We start from the raw sequence: 18,172 nt of genomic DNA, 5'->3' as shown, positions 1-18,172 counted from the left end.
ATGTGTGTGCAGTCGATAGCTCCGATAACATTAGGAAAACCGGCTGTCGCTGCAAATTGCGCTTTAATGTTGGCCTGTTCAGCTGCATATGGGAATTTGATATACCTGGCTGACATGCGGATAATTCCGTCCCACACAGCTGGCATGACTCGGCTCAGGGTCGACTGGCACAGTCCTGATCGGTCGGCCAGCTCCCTCCGGAATGCCTGTGTTGCTAGGAGTCCCGGTGTAGTCAGCACCTGTATGGATACAGGCAGCGCATGGCTCCTCGCCGTATCGCGCTCCAAGTTCGGCCGCAGCTCTGCGCACAGTTCCAGGAGGATTGCCCTCGGGAACCAATGCGGCAAATACTGCTAAAATGTTGTTAACGGTATTTTCTGCACCACTTTGTGCATGCTTTTATATCCTCTCATCTAATTGCAAACACGTGGGTGTGTTAATTGTTCATCAGTGTTAATTGTTTATGTGTCTCTGATGTGCACATCACTCTTGAGGACTAATTGTTTTCACATTTATTTATTATAACAGTTTCCCAGCATCACCTCTAAGTGTCGCCAAAGGATCAACAGCTGTAGAAACGTGCGTACGCCAGCCATGAAGTTGGCGCGAGGCACCGCACATTTCCACGGTCATTTCACTCTTGATACATCTGAACTTTGCCGTGGAAAAGGACATACGCCACGTTTTTGTGCGTACGCACCCTTTGTACATGAGGCCCCTGGTCTTCATCCCCATATCCCTCCTCGACTCTTCTATCCTCTATCCTCGATCACTTGACCCAGAAATCGATTGAGACCCACCATCTTGAAGGACGTCTGAATTCGTTAAATGCACTTGGAGGAGTCAGGGAGTCAAAGAGAGAGGAGGCTTTCAGAGAAAAGGGAAGCCAGGATACACGAGTGCAGCCTTCGCATAAGTCTTAACCGACCGACACACCCACCGATTGGATATCAGTTATTGACAGGACAGCGCAGCGCTGCAGCTGAAACATTTGGCCTAATAAAGCATTTCCAGTGTTCAAAAGACACCATAATCATATTCTGGGTTATTAAATAATGAACTCACAATCAAAACATCAATAAATACAGATGCAAATAATGAATAAATGATATAAAGGCATTCTGTGACTCTGACAGGACTCAGTAAAATATAGAGCGCAGGTTGTTCTTCATCTGCAGGTGTTTGTTAACAGAGAAAACACTGCTGCTCTGCTACTGATAACTGTTATCTTAATCTCTCCCCCGAGTCTTACAAGGGCGGAGCTAAGACGTGAGAAAGAGATGCAAGGGAGGGAAATGTGGATGTGAGATAAGGTATTGGGATGAACCCCTGAATTCGAGTTTCAAAGTTAGTGGAGCAATGACCAGACAGGAAGTGAAGTCACTGGTAGGTGTCTTTTTGTTGGTGACTAGCTTTTCCCCCGTGCTTTAAGTCTTTCTGCTAAGCTAAGTTAATCGCCTCCTTGCTCCAGCTTCTTACCTAATGCTGAGATATGTGAGTGTGTTGTTGATTTTCCCATGTAATTCTCTGTAAGAAAGCAAATATATGGGGATCCCAAAATGTCAAACTCTTCCTTTAACTATAACAGATGATGTGGCACACTCTATCTAGATTTGCGTGAGATGAGATTGTATGAAAAATCAACATTTAAATGGAAACTATGGTTTGTTCTGATAAAGAATAAACATGTGAAATTGTCCCGTTTTCATCACTACCAAAACCCATTTTATCTGACCAACCATTTAGTTTGACAGTGATACAGTATAGTGAGGCAAACACTCAGGGGCCTTAAATGATGTGTATAGTATGTGTATTCATGTGTATAGGTGCACCGCTGTGTTTCTGAGCCCATCTTGGTGTATGCTGTTAGTGCATCCAACTGTTTGCGTAGATGGATCCGTGAACAGACAGAGGAAGTGTCGGAGGAAAGAACCTGCTATGATTTTTTAGGAAGGAGGGGAGGACAGGAGCATCCGGGGGCCAGCAGGGTGTGCTGGCGTAGGGGGAGGAAGTAGGTGGTGCAGAGAGGTGTCAGGATCAGGAAGAGAGGATGAGCATCATCTCAGCAACAGCACCCCAGTGAGGTGTCAATCACACACTGGCAGCAAGCAGCCTTCATTCCACAGCCATGCACTATTGATTTATTCATCCCTGCTCCCTCTTTATCCCTCACCATCTCTGCCTCACACTCTTTCACTCCCATACCACTTCCTCCTGCCCTTTTGTTATGTCTAACACCCCCCCCCCCTCAGTCTATCCGTTCTTACTGTGCTCCCTTTCACTCTTGTTGTCTCTCGCTGTGACTGGGAAATCCACACCGTCTACACACACAAGTCAACACCCTCTCTTTTTTTTAATCTGCTTAGCCATGAGTCCTCTGCTGTCATAATTTCACCATAAGCCTGACATATGCTGACAAAAAAATTGACATTTGTGTCTTGGCTGATTGACGTGCAGCATCGAATGCCTGTTCTCTGATGGCAACACAAATACACACCATATATACACACACACACACTCAAACCAACATACACAAACACACACAGTTTGCCAGACTAACGAGAGGAGGGAAAGAAAGAAAAAGAGAGAAAGTTGTACAGAGAGAAATGGCTAAACATCCTGAATTTGCTTCCCTTCAGCAAAAGGCCTTCAATGTATTGATAGGAGCAACGCCATGGATGAGGAGATAGGCGGAGGGGGTATGGGATCACTGAACCTTAAATGCATCAAATTGATTCCCTCCATCCCCCAGTGGAGTTAACATTCTCAACTTAAAGAGCTAACAAACACAAAGCCACAGAGATCAGAAATGGGTCATGCAGTGCTTGTTCGGAGCTTGTGTTTTGGAAAGATGTATAAAGATTTTAATACTTTTGCCATGACATCTTATTGGATTTTGTATTAAAATGCCTTCAAATTCCCTGTAAAGCCATTTGTAAAAACAAAAGTTAAAGAAACTGCTTTCCCTCATCTGAGATAAACCTTAAAATTGCACAAGGAAAAAAAAATCCAGAATTAATGTCCACCACTTATTCATTAGATATGGGATAGATAATATTAATCTCTTAGCCATTAATCGTGTTAAAACTCTTCTCAGTGGGTTCTCTGACCTCCTTTTATGGTGTCTTTTTGCGCATGCAGCGAGGCGGGCTGCTGTGCGAACATGACTCGCAGGCATGTCAGTGATATCCGGTGGCGGGGGGTAAATCGGCGTGCTATATCAACGTCCCCGTGCACCCAGTCCCCCTATCAGCCTTAACTCCTCATTAATAAGATGAACGCCTATGCAGGGTGGGTTTATGAGCTGGCAGCGCTGACTCCATGCAGCTGCTACGACAACATGACAGTTGACAGACTGTCTGCAGAGAGCGTGTGTCTGTTTGTAAGGTCTCAAAATTCTGTTTTTCTTCAGGTGAGATCATTATAATTGGATGTTCTGCTTGAGTGTGATTTTGCTACAAGAAACAATGATGCAATTATGTCACTCCACTTGTATCAAGATCTGTTCTGAAGAAATACACCATCATTTTGAGAAATTCACTTGTTTGCTCCCAGAAGTTAAACCCGCAAATATTATTATTTTGTGGCCACATGGGGGCAACACAACAACCTGTTATCACAACATTGACAAAATTGATGTGTTGGCAAACAGTTGCTCATTTTCACATTGAGCAGACGCAGAGCAATTTAACATTAATTTGGAGTCTACCTGACAAATGAAAGTCCAAGTCCTTGGCTCTGAGAGGTTGTTTACAAATAAGCCGCAATCTGATTGGACTAAACCTCCAGCAGGCTTCTCTCTGCTGGAGATACTGTTTGATTGCAGTTATGGAAGCGACCGATTTCTTGCAGGGATTGCAGGGGTCTTTCATTTTTTAACCTGTGAACAGCTTAAATTCTGTTCATTTAGTATGGCATAATGTAGAAAATGATTGTTCAATCCAATCTATCTTCAACAACAACCGAAGTTATGCCCACCTTCAGTCATTAGAGGGCCATCTGAAAAGCTCTGAATATTTATGATACAGTATGATAACATGTGCAGACAGTTTGAATACAAGATCAGCTTCGGATATAACTGGTGAAACACTGTAGCAATCTTGCCAATATACACAAACGTCTACAGGTTGCATTAAGTTTACAAATGTATTGGCTCATTGAAATAAACAGTAATAATAGTTACAGACACATTGACACAGTGGAATGCTGTCCTAACTACTTCCATTATCTGCACTGATAAAGCATTTCCTCACTGTCAGGCATACATTGGGGTGAACAACAAGGGTTCTTTCTGCCTCTTGCTCTTACTGCATATCTGCTGCTTTAGCAACCAACACTATGCAATGCTAAAGCCACGCATGACAACTATGACTTGTCAAAAACTACAGTGTGTTGGGACCACTGGACTTCACGGATGGTTTGTTCATTTGTGCAACTCTAAACTAGATATGTAAGGCATGTCCTGTAAGGTCAGCCTACTTGGAAAACGGCTGCTGTGGCCTCATTTGATAATCAGCAATTTGCACTCAATATCCCAGCGTCCTTCACTTTCCACACCTCAAGTGTGAAATTCCGCCCATGGACCCAATTTTCAATCCCCATTGGTGACTGTGACATGTGACCCAGTGATGTTATAAGGCCAACAAACTCTGGCTTCTATACCCAATCTTTCCTTCTTCTTAATGGACCCTAGCAGGCAGGGTTGTGCAGCTGGAGCTAATGTGCCCTCCCTCGGCTTTTCTCACCTTTCTGCACACTCACAGCAGGAAGGATTCTTTACTTTCTAACAGTGGCCTGCTTAAGTAGCCACACTGAACTCTCCTAAATAGTAGAAGACTCTGGACAAGTTAGTGCCTTCAGCAGACAAAGTTTACACGCTAACTTTCCAAGCAAAGGAGAATGAAACTGAGTTAGTGCCAAACTGCTAACTCTGTAAGGATACACAGCACCACTGGAACACAGCATAGCAAGGACTGCACCAGGAACCACAACTCTTTCGGCTTTGCTCATCCAGCTAATGGATAACTGCCAGCTAGCAGGCAGCATGACAAAGCAACTCTTCTCTCCACTCGTGGACTGGTAACATAACAAGTGGACACAACATGAGTACAACTGTACAGGCTAAGCAAGGCTATTTAACTTTTTGTCAACTGTGATATGCTGCTTGCTATTCAATGAGATATTGTTATGAACTCGTTGTAGTAAGCTTGTTGGGTAGTTGACTTTGCAAATAGCTAAGTACACCCCCACCCCCACTCCCACATTTACTGTAAATTAAATGATCAGTAAATAATAAATCATTATTTCAATAGTTATTAATGATTTATGGAAGCCATTTTAATATTTTGAACCACGAGTTCCCAACAAGTGCCTCAAATTGCATATCTGTTGCACAGTAGATGTATTTCAGCTGTTTATTACTGCACTGTGCTAGACCCACAGATGAACAATTAGTCTACAGCGGTAGCCTACAACGTGTCGGCTAGTGATTTTGATTGTTGACTAGTTGGCTGTTCTATGCTGGGAAGCTCAAACCAGTAACAGCCAAAACACATCCAGACAGTGTTTGTAACACATCCTATACACTAAACACTTGCACAACATAAGCGTGCCCCATCACCTATCCAATCACAAACTTGCCTTTCCTATTTGTCGCATGCTGTGAAGAGACCCAGCTGTATGTGTGTTTGTGTGTGTGTGTGTGTGTGTGTGTGTGTGTGTGTTTTTGTGTGTGCAGATGTTAGGGGTCATTCCCTTTCCATGTGCTGTAGTAAACGGGTCAGTGCATCTCCTGGGTGAGCTGGACTAAAGTCTGCTGCTCACTGACCTGAGGCTGCATGTCTGCACAGGACTGTGGGTGGTGCAGTGACCTCAGATAGCGGCTTGGCTAGGGGAGAGGAAACGAAGGCATAAATATATCTGAGTCTGTCCTGAGCTCTGGTCACACTAGGCTGCGTCAAGTCCAGGTCCTGGATTTAGAATTCCTCAGCTTTAGTCCCTGTAGAGGCTTTTAGTATTTTTCTTTTAGGCAATGTGCACCAGCAGACTGCTTTATGGTGTTTCACTGATATGTATTTCTATTATTGTCTTTTTCTTAAACATAACTGATTCATGCATTCCAAAAAGGGCAGAGAAGCAGCATGCAAGAATTAGCATAATGTGAAATGCTGACCCAAATGGCATGAGTTGTTACCAACTAATTTCTAAGCTCCTTGTGCTATGTAAGGTTTTAGGGGAGAAACTACACACTCAGTTGCCTGTTTTTTTAAGCTTCACTAAGCAATTTTTCAGGGCTTGTTGTGACACTTGAATAGAATAGAGCCATTGTTGATGTTATGAGTAACACCTTTGTCTTTTCTACTATGAAAAGTCAAATTGTTTGCTGTCCAAAGACATTTGCATTGTATGTTTCTGCAAACTTTGTGTAAATATTTTATGGTAGGTATGGTAAAAATGTAAGTTTCTTGAGAATGTTGTGTTTAAGGTTTGGCTAGGTTTAAGCACAAAAACTATGTGGTTATGGTCAGGAAAAGATAATGTTTATGCTTAAAACACCCATGTTTAGTGGCACAAAAGCTAATGGAAAAGCAGGGACAGGTCAGTGAAAAAAAACAGTTTCAGTGGCTCAAATGCTGCTGGGAAATGCTGCGATGTGCTAATGAAATTGGCCAGACTCAGTGGATCAAATGCCATGGGGAAACACCGTGATGTTCCTCTAAAAACACCCAAGTTTGGTAAAAAAACAAAAAAAAAAACAAGGGTTCAGTGGTTGAAAAACACCCAGGTTCAGTAAAAGACACCCAGGTTTGGATGCTCAAATGTTGCTGGCAAAAGCAGTGATTTGCCACTAGACACACCTAGATTTTGTAAAAGACATCCAAATTTGGTGGCTCAAATACTGCTCAGAAAAGCCGTGATGTGCCACTAAAGGCACCCAGGTTCGGTGCCATAAACAGCAGTGGAAATGCCACGAAAGGTCGCCAGAAAACAACCAGTGGTTTTGTTTGGTGGTCTGGGAAAGCAGATTGTAGCTTGGCAACTGTCTTGTTTAGGTTTGTGTAACGCAGAAAGACATTTTTTATTATCTTTGCACAGTATCATTGTTTATCATTATCATAGAATTATATAGAAATGGACTTACAATAACAGACAATATTCCACATCAATACACAGAATTTAAATTAAGAAGGTGGAAAGACAATGGAAGATTTTGATCAAGCACAATATGTTTTCTAAAATGTCTAATGACAAGATGACATTATTTGAAGCTAATAACAAAATGTGTGGGTTGAAAATGACTTTTTGTCGTAGGTGTTCGGTGTAATAACACGCCAAATTAAAACTCCATAGTGAGATAGCACATCAACAATTTTGGAAAAAAACAAAACAAAGACAATTATCACATTTCCCTCATTTAAAGAAGCACACACAAAATCGTTAGGGGTTCTGGCAAGAAGAATACCCTGAGGATTTTCATGCAGAGACACATTAACATTTCCTGTTACGCGCTTCGATAAAGGAGTGAAATGTGATGATTGTATCAAGTAAGTTTTTTATGAAATTTTAGATGTGCTACAGAAATCTCCTGGGAGCAGTTAGAATAAATGCTCACATACTATACTGTAGTTTTCTGACAACTTATTGTTCATGTTTTTTTTTTTTTTAATCTGTTGCCTGAGTAGGAAGAACCGTACCTGGCACTTTATTTCAGAGAGTTCCACCTTCTTGCCTCAATAAAAACTCGCTCCATTTTTCAGGAAAGTGCTGCCTATTAGGAATAATGGGAGTTCTCATATTATTACAAGCACAAAGCCCACCTGCATCCCCACTGCACCAACCTGCTCCATCTCAGAGACATGCAGTCTCATTTGAAATGTTTTGTCGTAGCCCACATATTACCTGTTTAGCTAATGACTGGCTATACTGATGATCCAACTCTCATGTGGTGACATGTTTTCCTCTCCACTTGGTTCCACTACAGTGGCTCATCACTTCAGCAGCAGCAGCACAAATGTTCAGCTGCATGACAGTGTCACAAAATGTGATGGTGAAGTGTTTTCTCTCACATTCTCTTGAAGTGCAATGACAAACCATTGCCTAAACTTTGAATGTAAAGATTTGATGATGTTTACTAGAATAATTTAATCTTCATATGTGCTAGTTAGCCTATAAGGATATTTAAAAAATGACAGAATAACAAGACATGGAATAAGAAAGAAGTGATTAGGGTTTGCTAAGAATAGCGCCACTATGTGGTCATGTACAAAGCGCTTTTCTTTTAGCCTAGCAGCTACCAAATACACAGGACACACTACATTTTGTTTTCCACAGTTAGACTACTACAGTTGTTTCACTGTCCACCATTTCTGCCACCCACTGGGGAAACTAAAAACTTCCACTGACACCCTTTGGTAACTGGGGATAACAGCTGATAGCTACTGGGGAAAACAAAACCGCTGTCCTCATCCTGTTTTGGTTGTGCAATGGTTGACGCAATTCCTTTGTGCCGTAAATTGAGCTTTTGTTTTTGCAGGAAATTGTATCCAATGGCAGACAGAACTGCATGGAAAAAGCTAGGCTTATAGACCTTGTAAAGGGCCAGTGTGTAATATTTGGCATGGTTTATTGTCAATCTGAATCTGAATCTGAATATTCTACCCATTAATATGTTTATACAAGTGTATAATCGCTATAAAATAAAATTTGTTTGGTTTTCGTAGCCTTATAATTATGCTTTTATATATATATATAAATAGCAAGGGCATTGCTTTAGAGAGGTCGCCATCTTGCGCCGCCATGTATGTAAGGCAGCCCGAGCGGACAATCCAGCAAGCCAGGGAACGCGTTTCGCGTGTATAAATGAACCAACAAAGACAGCGGAAGGAAGGAAGAAGGAGGAGGAAACAGCAGAGAGTGTTAGTAGTTCGTCGATAGAGAGTAGTGAAAAGTTTTTTTAGTTATAAAGTTTGCGAATGGACCACACTTACCACGCAACAGGAGAGAATGAACCCGAACCGTCATCTGCGAGGAAAAGAAGACGCAACTTCACTCCTTGTGATGCACTCTCTGCGGCGCTTTTCCTCCTGATGATATATCTCCCCAACGATGGTAGCAGTAGCACCGAATCCCATTCTGTGCATTCAGCCTCTCTTCTCGCCCGCTCAGCATCAAACACATGGAGTTCCTCATCTGTATGCTCCGGCTCAAACAGGTATGGCTCTGGGTCTGTGTCCGCTACAAGAAACTCTTCAAAATCGCGTTCAAAGTCGTCCATTGCAGCTACTATAGTCCGGAGATATTGCTAGGCTAAATAAACAGCTGAGCTCTGTTTACCGGCTACGCTGTCAGTCAGTGTGCGGGCTGGAGGTTGGCGGAGCAGAGAGGGGAGGGGGGGTCCCCACTCGGTATGGTAAACAAGTATGTGTGTATGGTGTGTGTGTGTTACGCTAGAAGAGTCAGAGTTTGGGACGGAGTCTTTTACCCCCTGGAGTGTTACCGGAGTTTCTGGAGTGCTCAAATAAACGGGCCTTTTTCCCGAACGCTACTCCGGTCTCCTGCTCGTGAGGGATTCATTACAATATCGTAAAATGGTTTAGATTTCTAAATAAACATTCACCTCGTTGCTAGATAGACCTACTCCTGAAAAACTCGTGCGCAAGGCTTTTTGTCCCTACAAGGCCACCGTCATTTACCCGACGGGAGGGGTGAGCGAGAGAGCCCTGCAATCTAGAATTTGACCACTGATGTCACTGTTTTCAACCCATTTTACACACTGGCCCTTTAAGGGCCGACATCACAATGAGGTCAGCTAATGTTAGCTTCGTTAGCAAAACAAAATGGAGGAAACCATTCAAGTGAAGTCTTCCTTTATAAGACTGGCATAGTAATCAACCACACAGCTGGCCATCCCACCTTCAGCAGTCCTGTCAAATCATCTGGTCCTGTTGGTCCTGGAGTGACCTGACATGGTATGTTCGTAAATTCAGTCTGACGCTCTACACTAAACTGAAAGCCCTGTTGGTTGAATAAACAGAGTTTCGGTTATGTTAATCACACATTCACTCGGCTCGGTGCTCTGCTGTTCCATCTCTTCAGACAGAGTGCCGAGAGTGCACTCTGCCAGAGTGCGGTTGTCTGGATAACCGAACAATACATTCTGACAGCACTCTGAATTTACAAACGGTCAAGTTTGTGCCAGAGTGCACTCCGGCAATCGGATTGGGATTTCCAAACTCCTCCATTGTCCAAAACAAGGCAACAGAACTTGCTAGCCAGCACTGGCTAATGTCTGTGGAGAATTATTTTGCCTCCAGCCAAGCTCCACCCACCAAAAAACCCATCATACTGTTAACCAACAGTAAAAGTGCCTATAGGGAAGCAATTTAAACACCAATGGCATCATTATTCTATAGCTATTGTTGCATTGTGCAATCAACATTGACTTAATAACTTTTCTATTTCAGCTTGAAACATCAGCATGATAGCTCTGTCATTGTGAGCATGTTAGCATCCTGATGTTAGCATTTACCTCATAGCACTGTGGTGCTTACAGCATCATAGCCGCTAACATGGCTGTAGACTCTTACTCTTGTTTAATCTCTTCTCATTCAAATTTTTCATCAAATGTTTGCCAGATTTGGACAAGCCTGAAAAAGTAATCCATTCATCTCACATAATTATTTTCAGTTTTTCTATTGCTTTGTGATATACCACACCATTTTAGGTTGCTACATTCTTGTGGTGAAATTGCTTTTATGTTCACCAAAATTCATGAATGTTTTGTGAAATTGCAGTTAAATTTAGAGAACTTAATAAAAAATGTATTAATAAATGTATGTCCTTAACTCTAGTCATAAGCGTGACTTGAATATTTCCAGCATTCCTAGTGTTTACTGTTTTCACCATAACATTGATATATCACCGTATTGGGTGTAAACCTTCAACTCTTTAGCAAACAGTTGCCTCTTTACACATCCAGCTGACACTGAGCAACATAGGCATTTTTCACAGCAGGCGTTTTGTCTTGTCATATTGGGAAAAGCACAGGTGTAGATAACACAATTAACGATGCCTGAGTGGTTTTGTGCATGCTGGCTCACTGTCGCACTGTCAAGGCTTACTTTGACACACTTGAATACAACAGAACCGTGGTTTATGTTATTGTCTTCTGGGATAAAGGCCTATTAGCATTAATTTAGAGACATGTTTCAGGTCACCCAACACATGCTGGTCCAATATACTCCCCTCTATTAGCTCTGTGTGTGTCCACTGTCTGGCTCTTTCAGCTGCTAAATATTCCATTGTGTTCACCTGCTAGTCTGTTGTTTGGTTCTGCTTGTGAGCCTGGTTGCGGAGGGCTGTAGGGTCATCTGGTGGTTTGTCACTACAAGTGAACCCTATGTGTAGTCAGTTGATATATTATTAATATAGCAGCTTTGAATAAACAACTTTAGAAAATAGAGGATTGTTGGTAGAGCTGTGTACTGTCTCATAGATTCATTTATTCCATGATATTGACTACAGCCTATTTAAGCATTTGAACATGTTGCCTTTGTAAAGGGAGAGCCCATGGCTGCCCCCATGGGGAGCCTGTTGTGAACAAATGGAAAATGACAGGTTTCTGTTTGGTGTTCGCCAGCCTCTAATGTCTCTGTGCGGTCATCCAGAAGAAAACCAACATGCAGCACGTCCTACTGTACAGTGATGGTGACAGAGACAGAGAGGAGTGATGAAGGGGGGAGGATAGAACTGGAGGGAGTTCCATTCCCTGTTTGGTTTACTGTACGGGTCAGTGCATCTCACATGTGAGTGCACACCTGACACATCTGTGCTTGGTCTCACTTTCTTTCCTAGGTTTTCTGTGTCTTTCCTTTGTTTAAATGTTTTATTCAACTGGAGTTTCCTGCAATAAGTCCTCCCTGTAATGCATATTATACAATATCATTCCCATGTTATCTTCTCTCTTACATTATTCGTCTTTCTCCCTTCACCTGTCCTTGCCTACCTGTCCCTGTAGGATGCTTTTGAAGTGCTGGCGGAGAACTATGAATTCAACGAGATTGAGGGTCCATGCCTGGCCTTCAGGAGAGCTGCGTCTGTCTTGAAGAGTCTGCCCTGGGCAGTGCGGTGCCTGGGGGCCACTCAGGATCTGCCCTGCCTGGGGGAACACACTAAGTCAGTCATGGAGGTACGGCCCAGAGTCTGCATGCACACACCAGCTGACAGCCAATCCATCTGCATTATGCGGTGAGACTAGTGCTGTCACCAAACAACAGTGTTTCATTTGGGTAGCCATACTAGTTGGGTTTTCTGACAACATTGCTTTTGAATGCAAAGTTTTCAGAAGCTGATTCTCGAATTCTCAAACAAGGAGAGGTTTGAAGGCAGTTAGTGTGTGCAAACAATAAATAATGTAATGCTTACTGTGATGGATTACCTCTCACCACACAACTTCTGGGTTTCTTGAACTTGATTTTAAAACTGTTGTGAAATGATCTAAAGCCAGTTGCTGCCTTAACGACACTTTGGAAATGTGTTGGAATATAGTCAACAGCAGTGCTAAGTATATTTGATGTGATTATTGAGCTAAAACACTCAAAACCAGTGTTAAATGGAAATACAAACCATTTTGTAGTGGTAGTTTATGGGACATTAAAAGCCATTAGTATATTTATTTGTAGCAAATTTTCCACACAGGTTTTGATGGTATTAAAGTAGTTTGTATCACCTCATTTCAAGATAGAATTAAACTCCCTATCAACCCCCACTTTAAAATGCCTAACTTTAGAGCAGAAATAAACATGTCTACAGGCTGGTACAATAAATGTTTTTGGTCTCTAAGGTAATTTCCCTGTTCATGACAACTGTGTGAACCTTTAGAGAACCCTCTCATCCAAATATGGTCAATTCTGGCGGCAAAAATTCATCATGGCAATGGTCAAAACACCAAACTCAAGACTTCAAAATGCAAGTCCATAAACCAATGGATGACATAACATACACCCACTATTGTATAGAGTTTATGGATATGATGCGCTGTTTGACACTTTGTCAGGTTTTCATCTTTTTGCTCCTTCATGAAGGATGGCAGCAATAGTCAGCTTGGATTCACAACACTTTTCTGTGGTGATCAAGTACCACAGTAAAAAAACAAAGCATCCATAGTAACATATGGCACTTCCCCTCCCATGAAAAGACTTAAAAACTAACAATTCATGGACAAGTAACAAGTATTGTCTGTGGAGCCAAAGCCTGATATATCTTATTCGTCTGTGCCATAGAGCTCCATTGTGGTCCAAAAACTATTAATAACACATCAATGAGCCACTCTGTTACACTGGGTGACATGTTCATTCAATATGATGAACATGGCGCTGTAGTTTATTTTGAGTCAATCAAACGCATTCCATCCTGCTGCAGTAATTTGAACTAAATAGTGTTTGTCTGTCTGTTCTTCCATTTTCTTGACAACCGCTCATCCGAACGACCTTGGCGGGTGTGTTGCAGAGGACCCACGGAATCGCAGTGTTGAGTGCAAGCTCTTGAGATCTATGGGACATATTTATTAGCAGTGCTTTTGTGTATTGAGATGGGGCCCCTGTTAACTGTTACACCGCTGAATGGCACGCTGGGTTGAGCTTGCTTCCCCTCGCCTGCTACAATCCATTTGAACAGATGAGAGATATGTAATAGATGTTACATTGTAGCAAACTCAAACATTTCAAGCATCAGTGATGTAACTTTCAGAAGAAAGGCTTTTCTTTTTTTTTTTCCCAGCTAGCTATTTGGGACCAGAAATAGCCTGGTCCCAAATAGCTAGCTATCAGCAAATAATTTGTTTACTTCAGCACTGCTAGGGAATGCAACTGTGTCATAGCAGGTGCATTGCTTAGGACCCACGGAAGCGCAGTGTTGAGTGTGAAGTTGTTTGAATGAGTGGTTCTAGAAAAAGCTACAAGCAGCAATACCAGACGCCAAGAAATCTGCCTGAACATGCACGCTTTGACAGGCACTGCACTTGTATATAATAATGCACCAGATGTGTATCATTCACTCGTTTTGTCAGATTTTCAACTTTTTGCTCTTTAGTGAAGCATGGCAGCAATAGTCAGCTTGGATTCACAGCAATTTTCTGTGGTGACCAAAAACCACAGCAAAAACCTGTCAAAACATATCAAAGCATCCATAGACCCATGAAAAGACTGAAACTAACCATGTATTGATCCTACCAACTAGTATTCTCTGTGTGGCCAAAGCTTGTTTGAGTGTGTTGAGTGCTACGGCCAGGGTATTTTTATTTATGATTTTGGTCTTTTCGTGGAGATGTGTTGTCATTGTCAATAACAAAAATAAACAGAACACCATCTCTAAATAAGTTACCTTTGGTGGGATGTCAGAGCTATGAAGGGGAGAAGTAGGGCATTAAGCTAAGATCGAGAGAAACATGGCTGTGTGGACCAACGTGACCATTTGCTTAAGCTTAATTTTTTTTTTAAAGATATTTTTCGGGAATTTTTCCCTTTATATGATAGGACAAATACAGCGTAAAGGACTGCTGTGGCAAGGACACAGCCTTTGTGCATGGGACGCCTGGTCTACCAGGTGAACTAGTGGGTGCCATCCATCCATCCATCCATCCATCCCTCCCTCCAAGCCAGGTTGCAGGAGCAGAAGCCTGGCTGGCCAAAGTATTCCAGACGTCCCTCTCTCCAGCAATGCTTTCCAGCTCCTCCTCGGGGACCCCAAGGCGTTTCCAGGTCAGACGAGATATAGAATCCCTCCAGCATGTTCTGGCTCTGCCTCAGGGCCTCCTACCACTTGGATGTGCCCAGAACACCTCTAACAATGGGCAACACCAGAGGTCAGCATGCCTGGGTCCTCGCCCCTGCCTGCCGCCCGGCACACAACGCACAGTCCTGCAGGGATGCCAGTCAGGCTCCTTGGTATTCATTTGGACCCTATGGCCCAAGGCCCGGCCACCAGATGCTCGCTGGCGAGCTCCCCCCCTGGTCTGGCTCCAGAGGGGGGCCCCAGTGTCCCCATACAAGGCCGAAAGTGCTGTGTCATTGTAGTTTTCTTGAACCGCTCTTAGTCTGGCCCCTCTCCTGGGACCACTTTGCCTTGGGAGACCGTACCAGGGGCTATTAGCCCTGACAACACAGCTCCCAGGATCACAGGGACACTCAAACCTCCATCACGTTAAGGTGGCGGGTCTTGGAGGGGTAGTGGGCACCTCAAAGCGTTATTTATTTTTGGACATGGTTTTATGGTGTGACTCCAGTAGAATCCATTGTTTCAACTTCGAGGTGAATACAGCTATTTAGTACCCAAGAGGAAATTTGGAACCAGGTGAACTATGGCATATGGATTTAACACAAAAAATACATCTGTCTTACAAACCATAGAAATTACAATTAAAATATGTAAAATAGCTCACATGGAATAATGTAGATCAGCATAACAAAATCTGGAGTACATCCAGCCAATATCATTCAACCCACTCATCGGCGCTTAAAATATCATCACCATCATTACCCACCAATTTAATACCACTCATCATCAGACTCATTATGAACATTTCATATTTTGATGACACGAAAGATAATAAAATGTAAGCTGCTGGCCTCTGTGGGGGAGCAAACTTTTCTTCACTTTGTGGAGTATTTCATACTTTTTTTTTTGGGTATTCCTGTAGATTTTGTGCAGATTGTTTTTGTGCGCTGTCAGGCAGAATGTAGCCCAATCTTTCTTCTTCTAACAATACCAATCTGCACAAATATGCCTTTCAGGTGACACTGAAGTGGAATCTCATCTTGCAGAACACATTTTGCTGTGAGTTATTGAAGGCTAAAAAAATATCACTTTCAAAAAGATATCAAAAATAGTTTTGAAATTTCAAGTACTAGACAGACGCGCTAACAAAACACACTCTCACACATGAGCGCACACACCGACAGGCATCACACCAATTTATCTCGTCTTAGGGGGAAAAAAAGTCTTATTGGGTCACTTGGCAATCATCCCCTCACCTATAGTCGTGCTCAGGGCAGAAATCACGGCAAGTTTTCAGGGAAAGTGTCGAGAAGTGTTTGCTTGGAGAGAACGCTGAGTCCCTGTAGGAGAACAAGGTGAGCTCTGCAGTCCAACTCTCTGACACATTAAACCTAACAGACACACTGCGGGTTTCTGAGCAAGTTTCAAAATCTGTCAAATCTGTCAGCACTGAGGCAGATTCATTAAACAAAATAACATAAATGTCTCTGGAGACTAAATTAGACCGCCTGTGAATGACCTCTCCCTGTTGTTGTTCTTACATGATTCAGACGTACACCAAGCGGTGAGGGTTTTTTTTCCGCTAGGTTGTCTCTTTGAACAGATCGTGGCTCAAAACAAGAAAATGACACGACACGAAAAACAAAGTGAAACCAAACAGAGTAAAAACAAAACGCTTGATGTGCCTGTGAACATCGGAGTGACACTCTGTCAGCAGCGACTGAACTGCTCGCTGCTGACTGAACATCCAAAGTGGGGAAAAGATATAAACCTACTGACATGAAAGTCTGGGAGCACTGAGGCAAAGTTGGGGATGAATAGTCAGTATGTGTTTTCTGTGTGTGTGTGTGTGAGAGATGCTGTGCATGTGAAGAAGTGTGTCCTCCCTGGAGCAGGGAGTGTGTTGAAGCATTATCCTTGCGTTTGAGGTTGGCCTTAGCTTGAGGGTTGAAAAGCAGAGGTGGACGGGTGGATGCATCGTTGAGCAGTGAAGGCCGCTTTAAACTGCACTGTACTCACAGTGCGGATCTTAGGTTCACTGGTTCATTGATACTAGATGTCATCCCGTCATGCACAAGCTTAAAATGCACACAGATACTTATTGTAAAACACAAATATACAGGCTCATTTTCAACACCAGCAGCTTTTACAATTTCCCAAATGGAAGACGGCTGATTTTAACCAGATAACTGCTGCCTCATTTTATGCGTTCACATAATGAAGACAGTTAAAATGTGACCAGCAAATTAGCCGTGCTCTGCTGAGAGCGGCAGACAATTAAATGTGGAATAACAAAGTTGTTCCAGAGCAAACAATGGAAGCTGGGGAAAACATTACCTTGGGCTTTTTATGAACGCCATAAAACTGGTATTAATCCCAGGTTTCACAACAACAAAGTCGTTATTTCTTAAAACGAAATGGAAATGAGGACACGAGGAGCACCTGATTTAAGTGGAAACTGTTTTCAAATGAGCAGCAATTCGAGGCCATTTGTTAATTGCTGATGGAACAGAAACCACGGGGAAAACATGCCGATGCTGACACCAAGGGCGTTTTTTTAATAACATCATCTACTTTTATATTTTCCAGGAGATCCTTCAACATGGCCGTTCGTTTGAAGTCGAAAGAATACTTTCTGATGAAAGGTATCAAACACTTAAGGTCAGTGGGCAAAAAACAACTCCATCACTCGTTTGCTTTTCCCATTTTGGTGCTGTGAGACTGCTGTGAAAAATGATTTGCATTTGCTATCTTTTAAGGACATAGAGCTCTTGAACACTTTGAATGCTAACCCCCCCTGAGAAGAGCCTGTCATTTCAGAGCATGTCTTCTTGATTACGTCCTTACCTCGTTTCCTGCCAGCTGTTCACAAGTGTGTTTGGGGTTGGACCTAAGACGGCTGAGAAGTGGTACCGCAGAGGGCTGCGCTCATTCAGCGACATTCTGGCAGACCGCAGCATTCATCTAAACCGGATGCAACAAAGTGGTACATCAACATCTCAGCATTTCCACTCTGCCACTCCACAAATTACAGACTGAAAATTACAACTCAAGTTTGTTTCCAAGGAAGACTTAAAGACGTAATCGTTAAATTTCTCCAGTGGGGGCTGCATGTCATTTGGGATTTTTTGTCCTTTTTTGTCCCATAGGAGGCTCCTTATGTGAAGCACTAGCTGTAATGTGTTTTCTCTAAAGTGAGATGAGATGTGACCAGCAGGGAGTTTACAGTGAAAACACAATGGAAAAGGCAGCAGGGGTATTTTTAATAAAAATCAATGGACAGTGACTGTGACGGAGAACGCTTGCTGTGGAATTCCCATGAGCTCTCATCAATCAGCTGGGCAGGGAGGGCCATCAAAGCAAAGACCGTGAGAGGTCGATGACTTAAAGTGGGGGAGTT

The 18,172-nt window shown here is 42.7% G+C and overlaps 1 protein-coding gene across 4 annotated transcripts in view; it reads left to right on the top strand.

Annotated features, from left to right (window-relative positions):
* Positions 1–18,172, top strand: part of dntt (deoxynucleotidyltransferase, terminal) — a 125,779-nt gene that overhangs the window by 34,333 nt on the left and 73,274 nt on the right. For all 4 annotated transcript variants that reach the window (XM_050071051.1, XM_050071050.1, XM_050071049.1 and 1 more), the window contains 3 exons: positions 12,017–12,187; positions 17,362–17,433; positions 17,635–17,758. In XM_050071051.1, the coding sequence (XP_049927008.1) occupies positions 12,017–12,187; positions 17,362–17,433; positions 17,635–17,758 (367 nt within the window). The remainder of the gene's footprint in view (positions 1–12,016; positions 12,188–17,361; positions 17,434–17,634; positions 17,759–18,172) is intronic.

This window comes from Epinephelus moara, chromosome 19 (genome assembly GCF_006386435.1).
Source record: "Epinephelus moara isolate mb chromosome 19, YSFRI_EMoa_1.0, whole genome shotgun sequence".
NCBI classification, from domain to species: Eukaryota; Metazoa; Chordata; class Actinopteri; order Perciformes; family Serranidae; genus Epinephelus; species Epinephelus moara.
This window is presented reverse-complemented; position numbering and strand designations above follow the sequence as displayed.